The 20826-nt window shown below is 36.0% G+C and overlaps 2 protein-coding genes across 2 annotated transcripts; both read left to right on the top strand.

Annotated features, from left to right (window-relative positions):
• The first annotated feature begins 10892 nt into the window (after positions 1-10892).
• Positions 10893-11417, top strand: LOC127138567 (histone H4). Its single transcript, XM_051065038.1, has one exon. It carries the CDS (start codon positions 10961-10963, stop codon positions 11270-11272), a length of 312 nt encoding a protein of 103 aa, XP_050920995.1. The 5' UTR covers positions 10893-10960; the 3' UTR covers positions 11273-11417.
• A 3182-nt stretch (positions 11418-14599) lies between these two features.
• Positions 14600-15142, top strand: LOC127138564 (histone H4). Its single transcript, XM_051065036.1, has one exon. It carries the CDS (start codon positions 14667-14669, stop codon positions 14976-14978), a length of 312 nt encoding a protein of 103 aa, XP_050920993.1. The 5' UTR covers positions 14600-14666; the 3' UTR covers positions 14979-15142.
• The last annotated feature ends 5684 nt before the right edge of the window (positions 15143-20826 follow it).

Raw genomic sequence — 20826 nt, 5'->3', positions numbered from 1 at the left:
AGCAATTCTCATCTTCTCCTGAATCATCTTAATCTTTTCCGTAGTCTGTTGAACAATCTCCGGTCCAACCACAGCACTCTCACCGGACTCATACCAACATAAAGGTGTCCGACATCTCCTACCATACAAAGCTTCAAACGGTGCCATACCAATACTCGAATGAAAACTATTGTTGTAGGTAAACTCAATCAAAGGTAAATAACAATCCCAAGCACCTCCTTTTTCCAAAACACAAGCCCTCAAAAGATCCTCTAGTGACTGAATCGTCCTCTCAGTCTGACCATCAGTCTGCGGATGATATGCAGAACTCAATCTCAGCTTAGTTCCCAAAGCCCTCTGCAAACCTTCCCAGAACTTCGATGTAAATCTAGGATCTCTGTCCGAAACAATACTAGACGGAATACCATGCAAACTTACAATCTTCTCAATATACAACTCGGCTAATCTCTCTAACGGATAATCCATTCTGATCGGAATGAAATGAGTCGACTTTGTCAATCTGTCAACAATCACCCAAATAGCTTCACAATTCTTACTTGTCCTCGGTAAACCAGAAACAAAATCCATACTGATACTATCCCACTTCCACTCTGGAATAGCCAACGGTTGCATTAGCCCAGACGGCTTCTGATGCTCAATCTTTGACTTCTGACAAGTCAAACAGGAATAAATAAAACTCGCAATTTCTTTCTTCATTCCCGGCCACCAAAATAACTTTTTCAAATCATGATACATCTTCGTAGCTCCAGGATGAATACTCAGGCCACTACGATGTCCTTCTTCTAGAATACTCTTCTTAAGTTCGGTAACATCCGGAATACACACCCGATTACCAAATTTCAAAATGCCATTCTCATCAACTCTGAATTCACCACCTTGACCTTGATTCACTAGAGTCAACTTATCAACCAAAAGCACATCGGATTTCTGACCCTCTCTGATCTCATCCAGAATACCACTCGTTAACTTCAACATTCCCAATGTAACACTATTGTGGGTACTCTCACACACCAAACTCAAGTCTCTAAACTGCTCAATTAAATCCAATTCCTTAACCATTAACATAGACATATGCAATGATTTCCGACTCAATGCATCAGCCACTACGTTTGCTTTACCCGGATGGTAATTCAAACCAAAGTCATAATCCTTCAGAAATTCTAACCATCTCCTCTGTCTCATATTCAGCTCTTTCTGATCAAACAAATACTTTAAACTTTTATGGTCACTGAAAACCTCAAATCTTGACCCATACAAGTAATGCCTCCATAATTTCAGAACAAATACCACAACTGCCAACTCTAAATCATGTGTCGGATAGTTCCTCTCATGAACCCTCAGTTGTCTCGAAGCATAAGCTATAACCTGCTTATTCTGCATCAACACACCACCCAAACCCAACAATGAAGCATCACAGTAAACCTCAAATGATTCCGACGAACTCGGTAATATCAGAATAGGAGCAGTAGTCAACCTTCTCTTTAACTCTTGGAAACCTTCTTCACATTTTGAGTCCCAAACAAATGCTTGCCCCTTTCTAGTCAACATCGTCAACGGTAACGCCAACTTAGAAAATCCCTCAATGAATTTCCTATAGTAACCAGCCAAACCAAGGAAACTTCGAATCTCAGCTACAGACTTCGGAGCTTCCCACTTAGACACCGCTTCTATCTTAGAAGGATCAACAGCAACACCACCTCTTGAAATCACATGACCAAGAAAACTAACCTCTTCTAACCAAAATTCACACTTTGACAGTTTAGCAAATAACTTCTTTTCTCGTAGAACTTCTAAAACCACTCTCAAATGCTCAGCATGCTCTTCTTCAGATTTCGAATACACCAAAATGTCATCAATAAACACCACAACAAACTTGTCTAGGTACGGATGGAAAATCCTATTCATATACTCCATAAATACTCCAGGCGCATTAGTCACACCAAAAGGCATTACAGAATACTCATAATGTCCATACCTTGTTCTGAAAGCGGTCTTCTGAATATCCTCAGTTTTCACACGTATCTGATGATACCCAGATCTCAAATCTATCTTGCTGAACACACTCGCACCAACCAACTGGTCCATCAGATCATCAATCCTCGGTAAAGGATACCGATTCTTGATCGTCACTTTGTTCAGTTGCCTGTAGTCCACACACAACCTCATAGTACCTTCTTTCTTCTTAACCAATAACACCGGTGCACCCCACGGTGACACACTCGGACGAATAAACTTCTTATCCAACAGATCTTCCAGCTGACTCTTCAATTCAGTTAACTCAACAACAGACATACGGTACGGAGCCATCGATATCGGCCTAGTACCAGGTACCAAATCAATCGAGAACTCAACTTCACGCTCTGGCGGCAATTCATTCACTTCTCCCGGAAACACATCAGGGAAATCACACACCACAGCCAGATCACAAATCACCAGTTTATCTTTAGCCTCCAAAATCGCTAACAGCATAAACAACTCTGCCCCATCTGCTACTGCCTCATTCACCTGCCTCGCTGATAGAAACAAACTCTTTCCTTCCTCAATCTCAGGAAAGATCACAGTCTTATCAAAACAATTGATGGAAACCCGGTTAAACACCAACCAGTTCATACCCAAGATAACGTCAATCTGCACTAGCGGAAGACACACAAGGTCCATCCCAAAGTCTCTACCAAAAATACTCAAAGGACAATTCAAACAAACTGAAGTAGTAGTCACTGAACCCTTCGCAGGAGTATCAATCACCATACTCCCATGCATCTCAGATATCTCTAACTTAAGTTTCACAGCACAGTCCAAAGATATAAAGGAATGAGTAGCACCGGTGTCAATAATAGCTACAAGAGGAAAACCATTTATATAACACGTACCTCTGATCAAGCGATCATCTGCAGAAGTCTCAGAACCCGATAAGGCAAAGACCTTGCCTCATGACTGATTCTCCTTCTTCGGCTTAGGACACTGTGGACTGATATGACCCACCTCTCCACAGTTGAAACAAGTTACGGTCTTCAACCGGCACTCTGCAGCCAAATGACCACCTTTGCCACACTTGAAACACTTCATCTCAGCACTGGTACACTCATGGACACGATGTCCAGCCCGACCACATCTATAACACTTAGCAGGGGCACTAGAGTCTCCCCCATTAGGCCTCTTCATCCCACTCTGACTCTGGAAACCTCTGCCAGCTGCATACGGTTTCCCACGATCATTCTGATTCTTGCCTCTTCTATCAACCCTCTGCTGATAGCTCTCCGCTCTGGCTTTGGAATCCTGTTCAAAAATCCTGCAACAGTCAACCAAGTCAGAAAACACTCTGATCCGCTGATATCCAATAGCCTGTTTGATCTCGGGACGCAACCCGTTCTCAAACTTCACACATTTCGAAAATTCTCCAGCAGCCTCATTATAGGGAGTGTAATACTTCGACAGCTCTGTGAACTTAGCAGCATACTCAGTAACCGACCGATTGCCCTGCTTCAATTCCAAGAACTCTATCTCTTTCTTCCCTCTAACATCCTCTGGAAAATACTTCCTCAGGAATCTCTCTCTGAACACAGCCCAAGTGATCTCAGCATTTCCAGCAGATTCCAACTCAGTGCGGGTAGTAACCCACCAATCATCAGCTTCCTCTGACAGCATATGCGTACCGAACCTGACCTTCTGGTTATCGGCACACTCCGTCACTCGGAAGATCCTCTCTATCTCCTTCAACCACTTCTGAGCGCCATCTGGATCGTATGCTCCCTTGAACATTGGAGGATTGTTCTTCTGGAACTCACTCAGTTGGCGAGCAGCTCCCATTCCCACAACATTCGGATTTCCTCCAAGTACTCCAGCTAGCATACCCAGAGCCTCAGCAATCGCAGCATCATCTCTACCTCTTCCAGCCATCTCTATTCTGAAAACCCAACAAGCTAAACAATAAGTACTGATAGGGTTACACAACACCTATCCCGTACAGGGGAAACAGAATAATTACGACTCGACTCGACCGACTATGCTCTGATACCACTAATGTAACACCCTTCTAAATACCCCAATTATTTAATTAAAATAACAAAGTGTCAATCAGAGTAATATGCAATCAAGGGTGTCACACAGTTACTACACACCATTCACCAATATAACGGTCATGCTCTTTTATTAATTCAAAACATAAGCATTTGCATAAAACGCAGCGGATAGAAATCTCATCAGTCATGTAAAACTTTACATGTAAAATGGTTCATAACTAACAATAAAACGTTTAAAACAAGTTAAAACATCCCATCCCGATGTTACATCTATCAGAGCACGACCCACTAAGGAGACTACACTAGACTCCAAGCATTAGCTTCTACTCAACTCATTGCTCGTTACCTGAAAAATAGTTGTAAGGGTGAGTTCCTCAATCGATATAATAAGCATTATAAATTATCATGTCATGTTAAGTAAATAACACATTTCATCACCCAAATCAGATTACACATTCAGCAACGGCAATATCAACTCAATCATACTCATACTCAATGTCAACACAACCACACGTATAATATTGGAATACATCCATTCATATTATACGCCATACATACATTATGCAATGAGACCCCACACATGCGGTACCGACTATTCTTGAACATATAGTTCAAGCTCACCGATCAAATCCAGATACGGCTACTAAGCTCACTAGTCCCACTCATTTGAGATCTAGTGACTCACTCACTAATTCCTCACCATGGGAATTAGCTACAGCCCCGAAGGCTATGCTATGCACACTAATCACCTAGCATGCAAACATCAACAACAAATCCACAATAATTCACTCACTAATTCCTCACCATGGGAATTAGCTACAACCCCAAGGGCTATGCTATACATGCTAATCATCTAGCAATGCAACATCAACAACAATTCACAATGGACACGTGCTCACACTCTAAGCCATACAACAACCCATTCACAAATACATGCATAATATATACATTCACAACATTATGCATATCATCATACATCCTCAACACATTTGTCAAAACATCATATCATCTCAAATAATTGAACACAGTATTAGCACACTCTACAAATACCTATACTGCTCAAAATAGCGGAAATTAATCCCTATTACATCATACGCCACTATAGGCCAAACATCGATTATGTACACAACATTTAAATTAACAATTTTTCCATACTGCAACAGTGTTAACCGGTTAACGCCCTGGGTTAACCGGTTAACGCAGGCAAAATACGCTTACTGCCCAAAACTTATCAGTGTTAACCGGTTAACGCCCTGGGTTAACCGGTTAACGCAGGCAAAACAACACCAATTCTCAATTCGCAACAGTGTTAACCGGTTAACACCCTGGGTTAACCGATTAACGCAGACAAAACAGCAGTTCCTGCGCTAACACAAAGCAGAATGCAGAATTCTCCGCATTTTCCGCCGTTGGAGGACTTCCGGACCTCCGATTCCAATTCCGTAAAAACTATACGTTAGGGAAATTACAACACACTCAATTACAGGTTCAATTTCAGTTTTTACACAACATATCCATCACAATTTTCAGCATTCAACAATCCCAATTAGGGTCAATTCAACGGTTTATCACTACCCATTACATGCTAACCCATAATACCCATTAAACGACGATAAACCCCCCTTACCTGAGTTAATCCGGCAATCTCTAAGCTCCAAGCTCTTCTCTTCTCCAATCTTCTTCCTCTTGCTCTGCCTATTTGCCCTTTCTCCTCTTTCTCAATCGCTTCTCTGTTTCACGTGAAAACCTTTTCTTTACCAAATGGGCTCTTTTTCTTTATTTCACACTTATATATTTTCCAATTTATTTTATTATCCCAATAAAATAATAATTCAATAATTCCAAAATAATAATAATAATAATCCAATTATCTAATTAAATTAATAAATATATTATTAACTTAATTTAAATAATTACCATATTATTATCGGGGTGTTACACATAAGACCATTTTCAACAAGAAGGTCAGAAATTAACCTACCATTTGGAATTAACCTTCCCTTATTGGACGTACTTCCAGTTCTAGTTTCTCTAATAGAATCCCTTAGAAACTTGAACAGAATCGCTGGAAGTGCCAATTTGAACCCTTTTTCCAAGAAGAACAACTTATACTCCTGATTAGCATTAATGTAATCACAAGAGTTTGTATTGGGTTAATGATGAATACATCCCAGATTTATCCTCAACCTATCAGATAGGTCTTTAGCAATTGGATCTTTGCCTTCATCCATCTTTGTTCATTCCTTGAAAATTATTGATGCTAGCATAACTTCTCTTCTAGCATCAGTTTTGACGTTGTAAACCCTTTTTCACAGCCATTGTGAGAAATAAGGTCAACAATTGATTTCTCAGTGACAACAATCTTCATGTTCATAACAAAGGAAGAGATTATGTCATTGGTATCAATAACATGTATCCAAAACCGCTTCACAAGCACTGGATATACTGGACCAATTAATCTTTCGAAGAATCCTTTCCACCCTTGGAATTCCAAGATCTCAGAGAAATCGAATCTATTATCCTTCAAATTTTTGAAGTCGGTGATCATTTCATAGAGAACCATTAACTCATCAACATGAGTATTGAGGGTTAACTCAGGAATCCCTTCCATAACATGATGGTTTTCGTCAGTAATGGAGTGAATATGAGATTGTTGTTGTTATTGAAGAGAAACCATTGTAGATTATTGAAGATGAAGATGAACATTTACAGAGAAGTTGTTTGAAGGTTTGAAATATTGAAAGTGAGGGAGTAAACTGTGTGTAGTGTGAAAATATGAGTGAAGTGGGTTTATAAAAAAAATAGTAATGATGACAACATAAGGAATACACCTTCATACTGAAATGTAAACGATTTAACGTAATCCCAAGATTTAGAAACCCAAAGTTTCACGCCATTATCATGCATGCTCATAAAATAGGACAACTGTCACCATTAAGAACCACATGATCTCAAACGACAAGACAATCATTTAATGCAACATTTGTTTAAAATCAAGAAGGCAAATCAATAAGATTGCTTCTGATCAAAACCTTTCTAATTCATGAAACTTTCTTACTTCAAAAAGCTCATGTCTCAGAATCAACAATAAAATTCTCAGAACCTAATATAGAGTTCTGAAGACTTAACATTCTAAAATTCATCTTTTCATTATGGACAAAAGTCCATAAATAAGTTTTTCAGAATGAAAACGAATTTATCTTCAGCAAGGGGTTTTGTAAAGATATCATCCTATTGATGGTTTGTATCAACAAATTTTAAATGAAAAATACCCTTATGAACATAGTCACGTAAAAAGTGATGTCTAATTTCAATATGCTTAGCCCTAGAATGCAAGATAAGATTCAAAGACAAACAAATAGCATAAGTATTATCACATAGAATAGGAATATTACTCTAAAATATTTGATAATCTTCCAGTTGACTTTTTATCCGGAGTATCTGAGTGTTGCATCCAGAAGCTGCAATATACTCAACTTTGGTTATTGAAAGCGCAATTGTTGATTGTCTCTTACTGGACCATGATATCAGATTGTCTCCCAAAAATTAACAACTTCCAGAAGTACTTTTCCTTTTTATTCTGTCTCCAGCATAGTCAGCATCACAATAGCCTATTAATTAGTATTCACTTGATTTTCTATAAAACAAACCAAGTTTAGTAGTACTTTTCAGATACCCAAAGATTCTCTTAAGAACAGTTAAGTGAGTTTCCCTAGTATCTGATTGGAAGCGAGCACATAAGCAAGCATTGAATAAAATATTAGGTCTAGAAGTTATTAGTTAAGGAGAAATCCTATCATACCTCTGAATAACTTCTGATTTACCTAACTATTTACCTATTCTTTCTCTAAAATGCCTGTAGGATGCATTGGAGTCTTTGCTTGCTTACATTCTAACAAGTTAAACTTCTTCAGAAGTTCTCTTGTATACTTGCTCTGATGAATGTACGTTCCTTTTAAACATTGATCAATCAGGATTCTTATAAAGAACTTGAGTTCCCCCATCAGGCTCATTTCAAATTTTACCTACATTGGCTTAGCAAAATCCTTGCACAACGAAGCATTAGCAGAACCAAAAATAATATCATTAACATAAATTTGCACAACCAGAATATCATTCTTAAAGGTTTTGCAAAAGAAATCCGTGTCCATTTTCCCTATGGTAAAATCATTTTCTAAAAGGAAGTTACTTAGTATATCATATAAACCTCTAGGAGCTTGTTTCAAACCATATAACGACTTTTTCAGTTTAAAAACAAAATATGGGTTTTGAAAACTTTCAAAACCAGGGGGTTAGTTCACGTACACTTCTTCATAAATGTATCCATTTAAGAATGCATTCTTAACATCTATTTGATAAAGAATGATGTTATGATTGACTGTAAACGAAATTAAAAAACGAATAGACTATAACCTTGCAACAAGAGCAAAGGTTTATGTATAATCTATACCTTATTACTGACTATAACCCTGTACTACCAGTCGAGCCTTGTTTCTGACAACTTTTCCCTTCTCATTGAGCTTATTTCTGAAAACCCATTCAGTTCTAATGACCTGGAAACCCTTTAGCTTCTGAACAAGATCCCAAACATCATTTCTGGTGAATTGGTTTAATTTGCATAACCAAAATCCATTCATTATGCATAAGAAATTCATCAATATATGTGGGCTATATCAGATATACCAAACCTAGAAGATTTTCTTCAGAAGGTTTAAATGAAGATCTAGTTCTGACTAGTGTATCTTTATCTCCCAGAATCAATTCTTCAGAATGAGAAGTTCTTGGTCTACTCTTCTTCTGATGAGAAGTCAGATGATAAAACCTAGAGAATTTCTTTTCCCATCTCTGTAGGTTCTCACTAACCCTTATCGATGTTTTCCCTTTCCTCCGGGAATAAATAAAGTCCAATGGCGACTTTGTTGTATGTTCGAGCGTGTGATGCGTTCGGGTATATTTCCGTTAGCTTCAGAGTCAGAGAGGTATATTTGTTAACAATTGTTATTAATATGTTTTAAACAAATTCCTGACGATTGATTTTGTTATATTTTCTTTAACAAAAGCGCAGATGTTTAAAGTCTGTTAACCACAACAAAAAGATTTTGCAACTTTATCAACATGAGGATGATTGATTCTAAAGTGTCATCTGATACTTCGGTCTTGTCGACCTATGTTGCTCCAAGTACAAGACCATTAGCCATGGCATGCACGAGGCTTTTGTTAAGAGATGTCATAAAGAAATGTCATATTTCCACTTCTTCATTGGCGAGATGATGATTGCACTAAATGACGTCGCTTGCCTTCTGCATATTCCCATTAGGGGGAAGTTACTTGATCATTCCAGGATAAAAAACGATGAATCCCTAAAGATAATGGTCATTTATTTGGGAGTTGAACTAATGGATGACTAACATGTGGAAGGAATATGATTTGCATATATTTGTCAGAGCGATGCATGCGTCAGTTTAGACATGTGGAAATCATTCAGAGATCCCCATTCGAGTCTGCTCCTAACACCATCGTTCACAAACATCTCGATGACATACTAGCGGATTACAAGAGTCATCTAGTACTAGATGAGTATCAAAGTATGCTAGCCATGATGTGATGGTCTTATGTGGACGATTACATGACTTGATTCCATAATGTGTCACACCATGTTATGACACCAGACGCTCCTGAACATCCACTTAGGCCTGCTCATGAGGAGATCATAGAGAATGAGTAGGCCAGTGATGACCGTGTCATTGATGTGTTGTCTACCTGTCAAAATATTATGCAGATTATGTATTGGGGCATATAGTCTGGGCGGTTTGAGAGAGGTGGCGATAAAGTGGTTGTCCTCATACATGCCATTTTTGCGTCACAAAATACCTTGGGTTACCAGCGGCAGATGAGGATCCAATGGGTTAGGATTAGGCATACGTAGTATGTTATGCTTTTTAAAATTTATTTTGGGATGTTTTAGTTTTATTTTCCATACTTTGAGAATAATGTTTGTAATATTATGAGATATATTTTTAATTAATGCACTACCTTGTTCTATGATGTTCGTGTTTATTAATGTTTGAATCAAATTATGACACTGTTAGTCGGATTAAAATGACTTTTGATTCAAAAAAATACAAATTTAGGACAATATTTTTGCCCAAGATGCATGCAAGTAAGATTTCAAAGATACATATTCGAAATAATGTTGTTAAAATAACTTAAAATGCATTCAGTGGTTTTTTTGAAGATGCATCTTCGAAATACACCACAAAAATTTTCGTAGATGCATCTCCTTACCAAATTTGAAAAAAAATAGAGTGACCGCTTGATTTAAAAAGGATGGAGTGTTTAAGATGCGTCTGAATATTCAAATAAATTTAAATTATTTGATTAAAGTTTATAATAAATCTCTCTCCTTTTGATGTGTTTAAGACAAGTGCTGAACAAGATATATTAAAAGAAATATTTTTATATAATTTTTTTTGGGTGGTTTTAATAAAATAGAAACTGTTTTAATTTTTGAATATGAATATGCAAAATATTAAATTTACATGTCCATTATTTGTACAACTATAAATGTATAATTGTTTTTAAAAATCAAACACTAAGTGAATCATATCCAATTGCTTTCTCGAGTGGGAACACTTTCATTCAAAATCGAGAAATTGTTGGCTAAAAATATTGTGTTTTCTCCCACCAAAAATCACTTTCAAGCTTAAACTCCAAAATTCAAACCTCATCAATCCGCACTACAATATTTCGACCAATCAAAATCAAGCACTTTAAATCCAACGCTCCATCTTTTAAGTTTTCCACTCACACGGATCGTTACGAATCCAACGCTCAAAATTGCGTACTCGTATCCTATATATTTTTCAAATTCTCATTTCTCTTAACAGAAAAGCATCACAGTTCAACGCAAAGAGTGAGAAAAAGCTCAAGAAATCACAGCCATGTCAGGAAGAGGCAAAGGAGGAAAGGGTCTTGGAAAGGGAGGAGCCAAACGACACCGTAAGGTTCTCAGAGATAACATTCAGGGAATAACAAAGCCTGCTATTCGTCGTCTCGCAAGACGCGGTGGCGTGAAACGAATCAGCGGTCTAATTTATGAAGAAACTCGCGGTGTTCTCAAGATCTTTCTTGAGAACGTGATTCGCGATGCTGTGACCTACACCGAGCATGCTCGCCGTAAGACAGTTACTGCGATGGATGTTGTTTACGCTCTCAAGAGACAGGGAAGGACTCTCTACGGATTCGGCGGTTAGAAAATTGGGGATGACTTTATCAATTAGGGTTTCTTGTAGTTCGAACATCAATGTCGATAAATATTGTGTAATTGTACTCGATGTTTAGCATCAATGTTTGTTTTCACATTACTTTGATATATTAATTCACGATTTGAAATTTCAATCTTTGACTGATTCATTGCTATGTTGTGAGTACTTGTTAGTTGTTTGGTGCATATTTGGAATTATATAGCCTAATTGGATGCATACTTTTTAGATTGAATACAGTTTGTATGCTGTAATGAAGTTCAACTGAATATAGCCAAATGTTGTGTATTTGTCATTTGTTATCCGTGTATGAACCAAACAGTCCAGCAAAAGTAGGGCATATACCTATCTTTTGTTTCCGGTAGGCTGATAGCACTTTTGAGTTGGTTTGATCAAATAGCAACCAACCCATAACCTATATAATCATCCGAAAAAGCAACCATCTTTACAATGATATTACAAGTATTAGCAAGTCAGGCTCATTTCTACATTTTTACTCTGCTCATCAGATTATATGTCACTAAAATCAATGGGGTTATGCTGTTTATCATTAAACACACAATCCTTTGTAGCTGTATATAATTTAGGCATTGTAATTCAGATATTTGGTCTCCTAGTTTTTCTTTGCGTTAAGCTCATATGGAACCATTGGTTCCCTAAAGGGTTGAAAACCAATCAATTTTAGCAAAATCACATTGTAGGAACAGGTTGTCAAAGGAGAGTGTTTTTAGAAGAATGGCTTTTCATATTTCTTTAAACACATAATCCTTTCCATCTTGGACACCAATTTTCAACAATTAAGCTCAAGTCAGGAGAGTGTTTTTAGAAGAATGGCTTTTCATATTTCTTTTCTAATTCTAACTAGGTGATGTGAGAGTTTGAGGATCTTGGGATTTCTGGTAGTTTATGTTCTTCAAGAGCTGATGAGTAGCTTAGATTGATTTTTCGCCATCCTTTTTTCAATACAAAATAATCATGTCTTCTGGAAATCTATGAGAGATGGATAAGCTGGAAGTCTATCTCATTGTTTAGTGTTTGGATCTATAATTATTTAAGCCTTTTAAAACCATCCTAACTCAACCAATATAATTTTTTAGTTCTTCGACAATAAGGGGATTTTGGTTTAAGAATAAAAGTAAATCCTCTAAAACCATCTCCACTTAAATTTTTCTATTTTTTCACTCAATCATTCTAGAAATCTTCCCCTCCTTCCCCCTAACAAAGTCTAAGAATATTTTTTCAAGTATAATTTGGTTATCTCGTAATGGCTTCTTAAAATGTGTTCCTGGATAATACTTGCTTTTGAAAACTCTTTATAAAAGTGAATCATTCTCTTGCATAAGCCCCACACACTCTTTTCTAAGAATCTCCTTGTTGAATTCTTCAAATTATGTAAAATCCATGCCATCTTTTTGTTTGATTTTTCGTAGGCGCTTCCAAGATATTCGGTGAATATTTTTTTGTTTATTCTTAGTCTCCCATCAAAATTTGACTAATATTGTTTCAATCTCATTACAAGTGTTATTAGGTAATTTGTAGCGACCATGATGTAGTTTGACTCTGCTTGTGCTACTGTTTTGAGCAAAATTGACTCCCTAACTGACTCCAGTTATATATAGAATGAGGAGAGAGTGTAGTGAACCACGTGGAGGCATTTTAGTCAGAAAATTTGAAAAGTATTTCATCTTGAAATTCTTGTTGTTCGCTATATCGTCCGTCACAGTTTGGTATCGAACGATATGTTCGATAGTCGATTAATTGGTATCACCTACAAACTTGGTGAATTTGAGGATTTTTCAATCCATAGGGAGTTCGGTTTGCAGTACATACTCGGATAATAGAGACACAAAATTTGGCATGTGTAGGCCTATATTGAGGCTTTTCTTGGCCAATATATTTTCGACCATGTAGGCCAAATTATTTTTCCTTATAAGGTTGTTTTGTTGAACATTTTTGACCATTTCCTCTGCATCTTGGTTTCTATTTACTAGCATTACTCTAAAGTTATTTTGACTTATATAGTCTTCGTCCTCTTTATGTGTGAGAGGTTCTATAAGTGGAAACCCCAAGTGAAATATTTTTACTTAACCACTTTGCAATTACATGCCTTTTGCTTAAAGAACTATGGAATGTAATGCCATAAGTTGAGCCCAACCATGATATCATAAACTAAGCCCATTAAAGGACAAAGTCCTTAATCCATCGACTCTTAAACTCATAAGCAATACGAGGTGAAATCACGTGGACATGCTCGCCCTATCTCCCACCATGTTGTATCTCGTATGAGTAATATGTCAAGTCACATTTTGAATACACATAATGAAATTCTTTGAGTCAATAACAAAAATATACAAAGTCATGTCAGTTAACTGCACCTCCTACATAAAAAAGATGACTCATCCCATTCACTCCATTAGGGAGTCAAGACAGGAGTTGTGTGACCAAACTTGTATGCAATATAAACGACCTCTTCATAAAACTTTCATGTCTATATATACCAACTTGATCAATTAAGATACCAACTTGATCAATTAAGATAGATGAATTTCTTTTTTTTTACCTATCAATATCCAAAACTCTTATGCACTCCTTGTCACAAGCAAGACATTATTTATTATAGTTAGAGGAAGTATATATTAAAATAACCCAACATTATTTTTATGAATATTTTTAAATCATCAAAATAAAATGAAAAAGCAAATTGCCCTTTTGATATATTTCTATTTAACCTTTAAAAACACGTTAGAATGTTTACACAATTTTTTATTTGCCACATCAATACACTCTCCAATCATTATTATAAATAATTTTGACTTTTTAAATATATTAATTATCAAATATACCAAAAATATTAAATTTAATTATAAGAATGACAAAAAAAAAACATAGATATATTTGAAATAATTAACTAGCTAATCTAACATGAGAGAATATTTATGTAATAAGGCAAATAAAAAAAGAAATTAAACTAACTTAATAGCAAGTGATAGATTAATTTTTATATTTTTGTTTGAGTAAGGTGTTTTTTTTTCTTTTGACACGTTTGAGTAAGGATTTAAAAACAGTACTATTGTTAAAAAAAATAAAATATAGTTGGAGGCCTCCTCACGAGCTTAAAATAGTAGTATTGCTTATATTTTCCACCATATTCCAAAATTTAAAACCCAACAATCCCCCTTGAATATTTCAACCAATCAAAATGAAGCATATTTAAATCCAACGCTCAACATGTTAAGTTCCCTGCTCACTCGGATAGGTAACAATCTAACGGTTACAGTTACATAGCTGTATCCTATATAAACTAAGAGTTCTCGGTCAACAAACCCAAAATCAGTTGCTTGCATATTCAGTTGCATCGAAAGTTCAATCACAAAAATTCATCGCCATGTCAGGAAGAGGCAAAGGAGGAAAGGGTCTTGGAAAGGGAGGAGCCAAACGACACCGTAAAGTTCTCAGAGATAACATTCAGGGAATAACGAAGCCTGCAATTCGTCGTCTCGCAAGACGCGGTGGCGTGAAACGTATCAGCGGTCTAATTTATGAAGAAACTCGCGGTGTTCTCAAGATCTTTCTTGAGAACGTGATTCGCGATGCTGTGACCTACACAGAGCATGCTCGCCGTAAGACTGTTACTGCGATGGATGTTGTTTACGCTCTCAAGAGACAGGGAAGGACTCTCTACGGTTTTGGCGGTTAGAAAATTAGGGATTGCTTTTTAATTTAGGGTTTCATGTAATTGGAATCTCAAATGTTGATGTATATTTTGTAATAGCACTAGAGCTTTAGCATTAACAATGGTTTTTGCTTTGCTGTGATTTAATTGATGATTTGAATTTTCAATGTACTAATCAATTTGATGAATTTTTGTTATTGGTTTCTTTGATTCTTCTATCGGTTAAGTAACTTTAAATCTGGTTAATGTACAATTGTTAACTAAACTTTTAAAAATGTGATAGTGATTCAATCCATGACTCTATTATGAAAAATAAGGAAATGCTGGAGGAGATTTATGGTGTTGGATACTGTGGCGGTGTAGCTGACTTAAGTTTGAACCGTTCGTTCTATTTCGTCACTTTTTAATATGTGCCTAGCTAGATGCACGGGAAATTTATTGCAATCCGTATGAACTAAAAGAGGAGCAACTTTTTTTTTATATTAGATTGATAAGATAATAGAAATAAAGATTAAAGATAAAAGATTTAGTTCAAATTAACTCAGTTTGTGTTTGAGATTATGAATCATATACCCTCCTAAAAAATTAAATTGAATATATAAAATATAATTACAAGTATTAGTGTATGTGTTAGACATTGACATAGAGGTTGGTATTCAAAAATGAACTTTTATTTATAATGTTAAGAATGGAAGAAGATGAAAAAAATGAGAGAGAAATGAAATTATTTAATAAACTTTCATTCAATTTGGAAATGTGAAAGATTATATTACAAATTGGCTTTCGTATGAGTTTTATACAAAGACTTAAATGAAACCCAAATTCAAATTAAATTCAAATTAAATGCAAATGAAACTAGTCTATGTTGAATTACATTCAACACAATCCCTTAATTTAAATTTAAGTTAAAATCCACAACTTCAATTTCATCTCTCAAAATGATGAAGTGTTTAGTTTTAAGTGTCTTGGTCAACACATCTACAAGTTGTTTTTGATTACTGACATGAACAATCACTATCAAATAGGAATTGGCCTTCCGTGTAACCTTGGATTTTTAATAAGATTTATAGCAGATTTGTTGTCAATCATCAATCTGACTGGTTTGCTCATTTTGAACTTCAGTTCCTTCAGCAAATTCATTAGTCAAATAGCCTAACAAGTTGACAAAACACCAACTATGTATTAAGCTTCACAGGTTGACAATGCAATCACTGGTTTTTTCTTGTACCACCAAGAATGAGACCTCCCAGATACATGAACATGTACCCTATAGTACTTCTTCTATCCACTTTATCACTACACCAGTTAGAGTCTGAATAACATATCAACTCAGCATCATCTGACACTCCAAATGAAAACAAAATTCCATGCCACAAAGTTCTTTTTACATACCTCAGAATCCTGACTGCAACATGGTAACATGACCATTTTGATTTACTCATAAACCTATTCACCATTCCAACTATATAACATATGTCAGGTTTGATGTTACGCAAATATCACAGACAACCAACCAATTGCTTTATGCGTCTCCTCACCATCAAAATTAAAGTCTAGCTTATGATTTGTCTCAACAGGCGTGGATGTTGACTTACAATTCATCAACTCAAATCTCTTCAGCAACTTAAGTTCATACTTCAATTGGTTCACAATGATACCCTTCTCAGAGTGTAAAATCTTCATCCCTAGAAAATCTACCATATTTTCAAGGTCAGTCATATCAAAAGCATTCATCAGTACCTTCTCAAAAGTACAAATTTATGTCAAAAGTATGTCATCCACATAAAGACACACTAGAATCACATTGCCTTAAGAGGTATACTGCACATACACACCATACTCCATTTCACATTTTTTGAATCCCAGTTGCTTGAAAAATGAATCAATCTTCAGATTCCAAGCCCTTGGAGCTTGTTTCAGCTTGTACAAGGCTTTATGCAACTTGTACACCATCCCTTATTTGTTTCTCTTTCCCAAACTCAGGAGGTTGTAACACATAAACTTCTTCTTGCAATGAACCATTTAAAAACTGACTTTACATCTAAATGTATCAGAGGCCAATTCCTATTTGCAGCTATATCAATAACCAACCTTATGGTTTCATGTCTAGCTACAAGTGAAAACCCTTCAAAGTAGTATAAACTAGACTTTTGTAGGAATCCTATAGCTATTAACCTTGCTCCATGCTTAGCAATTTAACCATCTGGCTTCAAATTTATCTCGAAAACCCATCTCATACTGATGGCTTTCTTTTTCTAAGGTAGAACAACCAATTCTTATGTCTTATTTCTTTCAATGACGTCAAGCTCTTCCTTAAAGGAATTCACCCATACGTTCTTCTTGAGAGCTTCATTGACGCTGACAGGTTCAGACTCCACCATCATGACACTCTGTATGACTTCTCCTTCAGAATCAATCTCAGTATCTTACAACAACTCAAAATCTGCAAGTCTCCTTGGTATATGTCTAACTCTTTGTGGTCTTTGGAGCTATGCAAGTTCACCTTCAGAAGCATGACCACCTTTAGAAGCCACACATTTAGACGTTCCATCTTCAGATATATGACCACCTTCAAAGGTTGGTTCACCTTTAGAGGCTGGATCACCTTCAGAGGCTGATCCACCCCCAGAGTCAGACAAACCTTCCGAGTGAAAGTCATCTTCAAAGTCAGACTCAAATTCAGAGTCAGAATCATCTTCACAGCCAGAATCTCCTTCAGAGGCAAAATCTCCTTTAGAGGAAGAATCAGATTCTAGTGTTGACATTGCACTAGAGTTGGAATGAGACTTGCTAAATGCCATATTTTTGATTCTTTCACTATGACATCTCTGTTGAATTCAACTTTGTTAGTGAGTAGGCAATAAAGCTTATAAGCACACGTACTATGTTAACCTATTAGCAACACGACTTTGCTTATGTCATCCAATTTCCTTCTAGTAGTATCTTGTATAAGTTTGTAACATACATAACCAAACACCTTGAAATGGCTGGCATTTTGATTTCTTCTAGTCCACTTCCCAATTGGAAATACTTCCTTTAACTTCTTTGTTGGACATCTGTTTTGCATATATGTTGATGTGGCAATTTCTTCACCCCACAACTTCTTAGGTAGATTCTTCTCCTTCAACATGTCCCTTGTCATGTCCAACAAAGTTCTATTTCTCCTTTCAGCAAGACCATTATGTCGTGGAGTGTATGGAGCAATCGTCTGATGCTTAATACCATGTTCCTCACATAACTTCTTGAACTCGGTTGAGTTGAACTCACCTTCACCATCATTTTTGAGGATCTTCAACCTTTGTCCACTTTGATTTTCAACATCCATTTTGAACTTCTGAAACTCAGCAAACACCTCATGTTTGAACATAATGAGTGCTACCCATGTCAATTTTGTTAACTCATCCACAAATGACAAAGTACTTATTCCCTCTAAGTGAATGTACCTCAAATGGACCACATACATCAGAATGAACCACCCTCAAAGCATGAGTTTCTCTTTGAGGAATTTCTAATGAGAATGGTAATCTTATTTGCTGCCTCTCATGCATATATCACATGATTTCTTTGGTGCCACAATCTTAGGAATTAAATGTACCATATTTTTTGAACTCAAATGCACTAAACTTCTATAGTTCATATGCCTCAATCTCTTGTGCCACATCTCACTTTTCCCTTCAACACTTCTTGCACTAAGGAATTGAGTGTGTGTTGTTGCAGTATTCACCTTGAATGTCCAATTTATTCCCAATTCATACTGCATAATCACCTTTCGATTACAATCATACAACTTCAAGAGATTGTCCTTCATGGTTACTGAAAATCCTTTTTCAATCAGCTGACCTACACTCATCAAATTACTATTCATGCCAGGAACATACCATACATCCTTGATCATTATAGTTTTTCCATTGTTCAACTTAACTCTGACATTTCCCATTCATTTAGCATTCAGATACCCATCATCATCACATCGAATCTTAGTCCTTTTACCAGAGTCAAAATTAACCAGCTATTGCTTGTTTCCAATTATGTGATTTTAGAAACCAGTGCCCATATACCACCAGTCTACCATTGATCCACCTACGTTCTTAGATGCCATTAATAACAAAAGTTTATCATTAGAACCTGAAATGGCTATATTGGCTTCTTCACCCTTGCTAACCTTGTTTGACCAGCAATCAATAACAAAAGGGCCAAATTTGTTGCAATTGTAGCATTTAACCTTTCTCTTGTGAAACTTCTCCTTTCCCTTCCAAACATTCTGATGTTTCTTATCAGAATTGGAGAGTTCTGACTTTTGAACACCACCATCACACTTCTTCTTATTCTCTAACCATGCTTGCTTTTGGTTCTTCTTTCCGAAAAAACTTTCTGAGTCTGAGCTTTCAGAGCCTATTCTAACTCTTGTTTAAATTCTCTTTCAGTCAGACAAAACTCTTGTGTCTCTAAACTACTTTGAAGATCTTCAATTCTCATGGTGCTGATATCTTTTGTAAGTAGTGATTGCACATAACAGGGGGAGGGGGGGGGGTGAATTAGGTACTTTGATCAATTTTAGGTTTATTGTAATTATGCTTTTAACTTTCTAGTTTGGTGATGGTTAGAAAACGGTAAAATGCATAAAGATAAAGAACACAAAGATGTATCCTGGTTCCGCTTACAATCTGAGAGTACTCTAGTCCCCTTACGCAGTAAGAGATTTTACTATCTGTTTAGATCTTTGTACAAGCCTATCCTAGCCATTATACACAAGTTCCTAAACCAATCAATAAGGAAAATCCCCTTATGATCTCTACAAAATAAAACAAGAGAACGATCTTCCCTTATTCACTCTCTTACTTCCAACAATCCTGGACAACAAGGTATTCCATAATAATCTGAATTTTTTACAAGAGTTTGAAGTTTGATAATAATGTATATCAATTACTAGAATTGATCTTCTCTATCAAGTAGGCAATTCACAATATATTATACAAGTTCTCAAGGATTTATAGTGTTGAAACTTTCAAAAATGCAATGAAAATGTATGCAGTAAGTTTCAACAAAAGTTTATATGCAAAGACACTTGATTTAAAAATGAGAGATTAATGAGTATGAATTATAATGAGAGAGGTGTAATTATGAAATATGAAACATGTAGTATTTATATCTGTATCACACTATTTTGAAATAGAATCTCTTAAGTGAATACTCCCCTTAACTTTGATAACTCCCCCTTGATTAAAGCTCTTCCTTGATTCATATAGAATTTGACATCTTTGTTACTGCAAAAGTTAGATACAAGCATACACATACACCTATATATTCTCCCCGTTTGTAATTAACAAAAAGGATGAGAAAAAAGATTGAAAGTTGTTGTACATACAAAAAAAAACAGAAACAACATTTGTGAACACACACCACATGCTTAATTATGAAGAATCAAAATAGAAGGAATAATTCACAAATGAAATTGTGAATTAACTCAAAAATTATGTAAGATATCATGTACCTTAATTGATATATGAGAGTTGGTGTGAGTTTTTTTCCCTTTTGACAAGCATCACATAATTTATCTCATGAATGACTTCATCTTCAATCAAGCATCCATCCTTGGTGAACTTGATCTTGAAGCCTTTGTCACAAAGTTGGCTTATACTTAGAAGATTGCGCTTTAGTCCTTCAACATAAAGAACATCTTCAATGGATGTGAAATATGGTGCTCCAACTTTGCCCATGCCAATAATTTTTCCTTTGTTGTTGTCTCTATAAGTCACATATCCCTTGGCTTTAAGCACTAGATTTGAAAATTTATTGATTTTTCCCGACATATGCTTAGAATAACCATTATCAAGATACCCAAGATTTGAAGTGGTCTTCAAGCAAACCTACA

Source organism: Lathyrus oleraceus, chromosome 4, assembly GCF_024323335.1.
Source record: "Lathyrus oleraceus cultivar Zhongwan6 chromosome 4, CAAS_Psat_ZW6_1.0, whole genome shotgun sequence".
Classification (NCBI taxonomy): domain Eukaryota; kingdom Viridiplantae; phylum Streptophyta; class Magnoliopsida; order Fabales; family Fabaceae; genus Lathyrus; species Lathyrus oleraceus.
Note: the sequence above shows the minus strand (reverse complement) of the source record. Positions and strands in the feature narration are given on the sequence as shown.

What these genes read in the sequence shown, in the direction of transcription:
- LOC127138567 (XM_051065038.1), top strand. Translation starts at nt 10,961, where the DNA reads ATGTCAGGAAGAGGCAAAGGAGGAAAGGGTCTTGGAAAGGGAGGAGCC.
- LOC127138564 (XM_051065036.1), top strand. Translation starts at nt 14,667, where the DNA reads ATGTCAGGAAGAGGCAAAGGAGGAAAGGGTCTTGGAAAGGGAGGAGCC.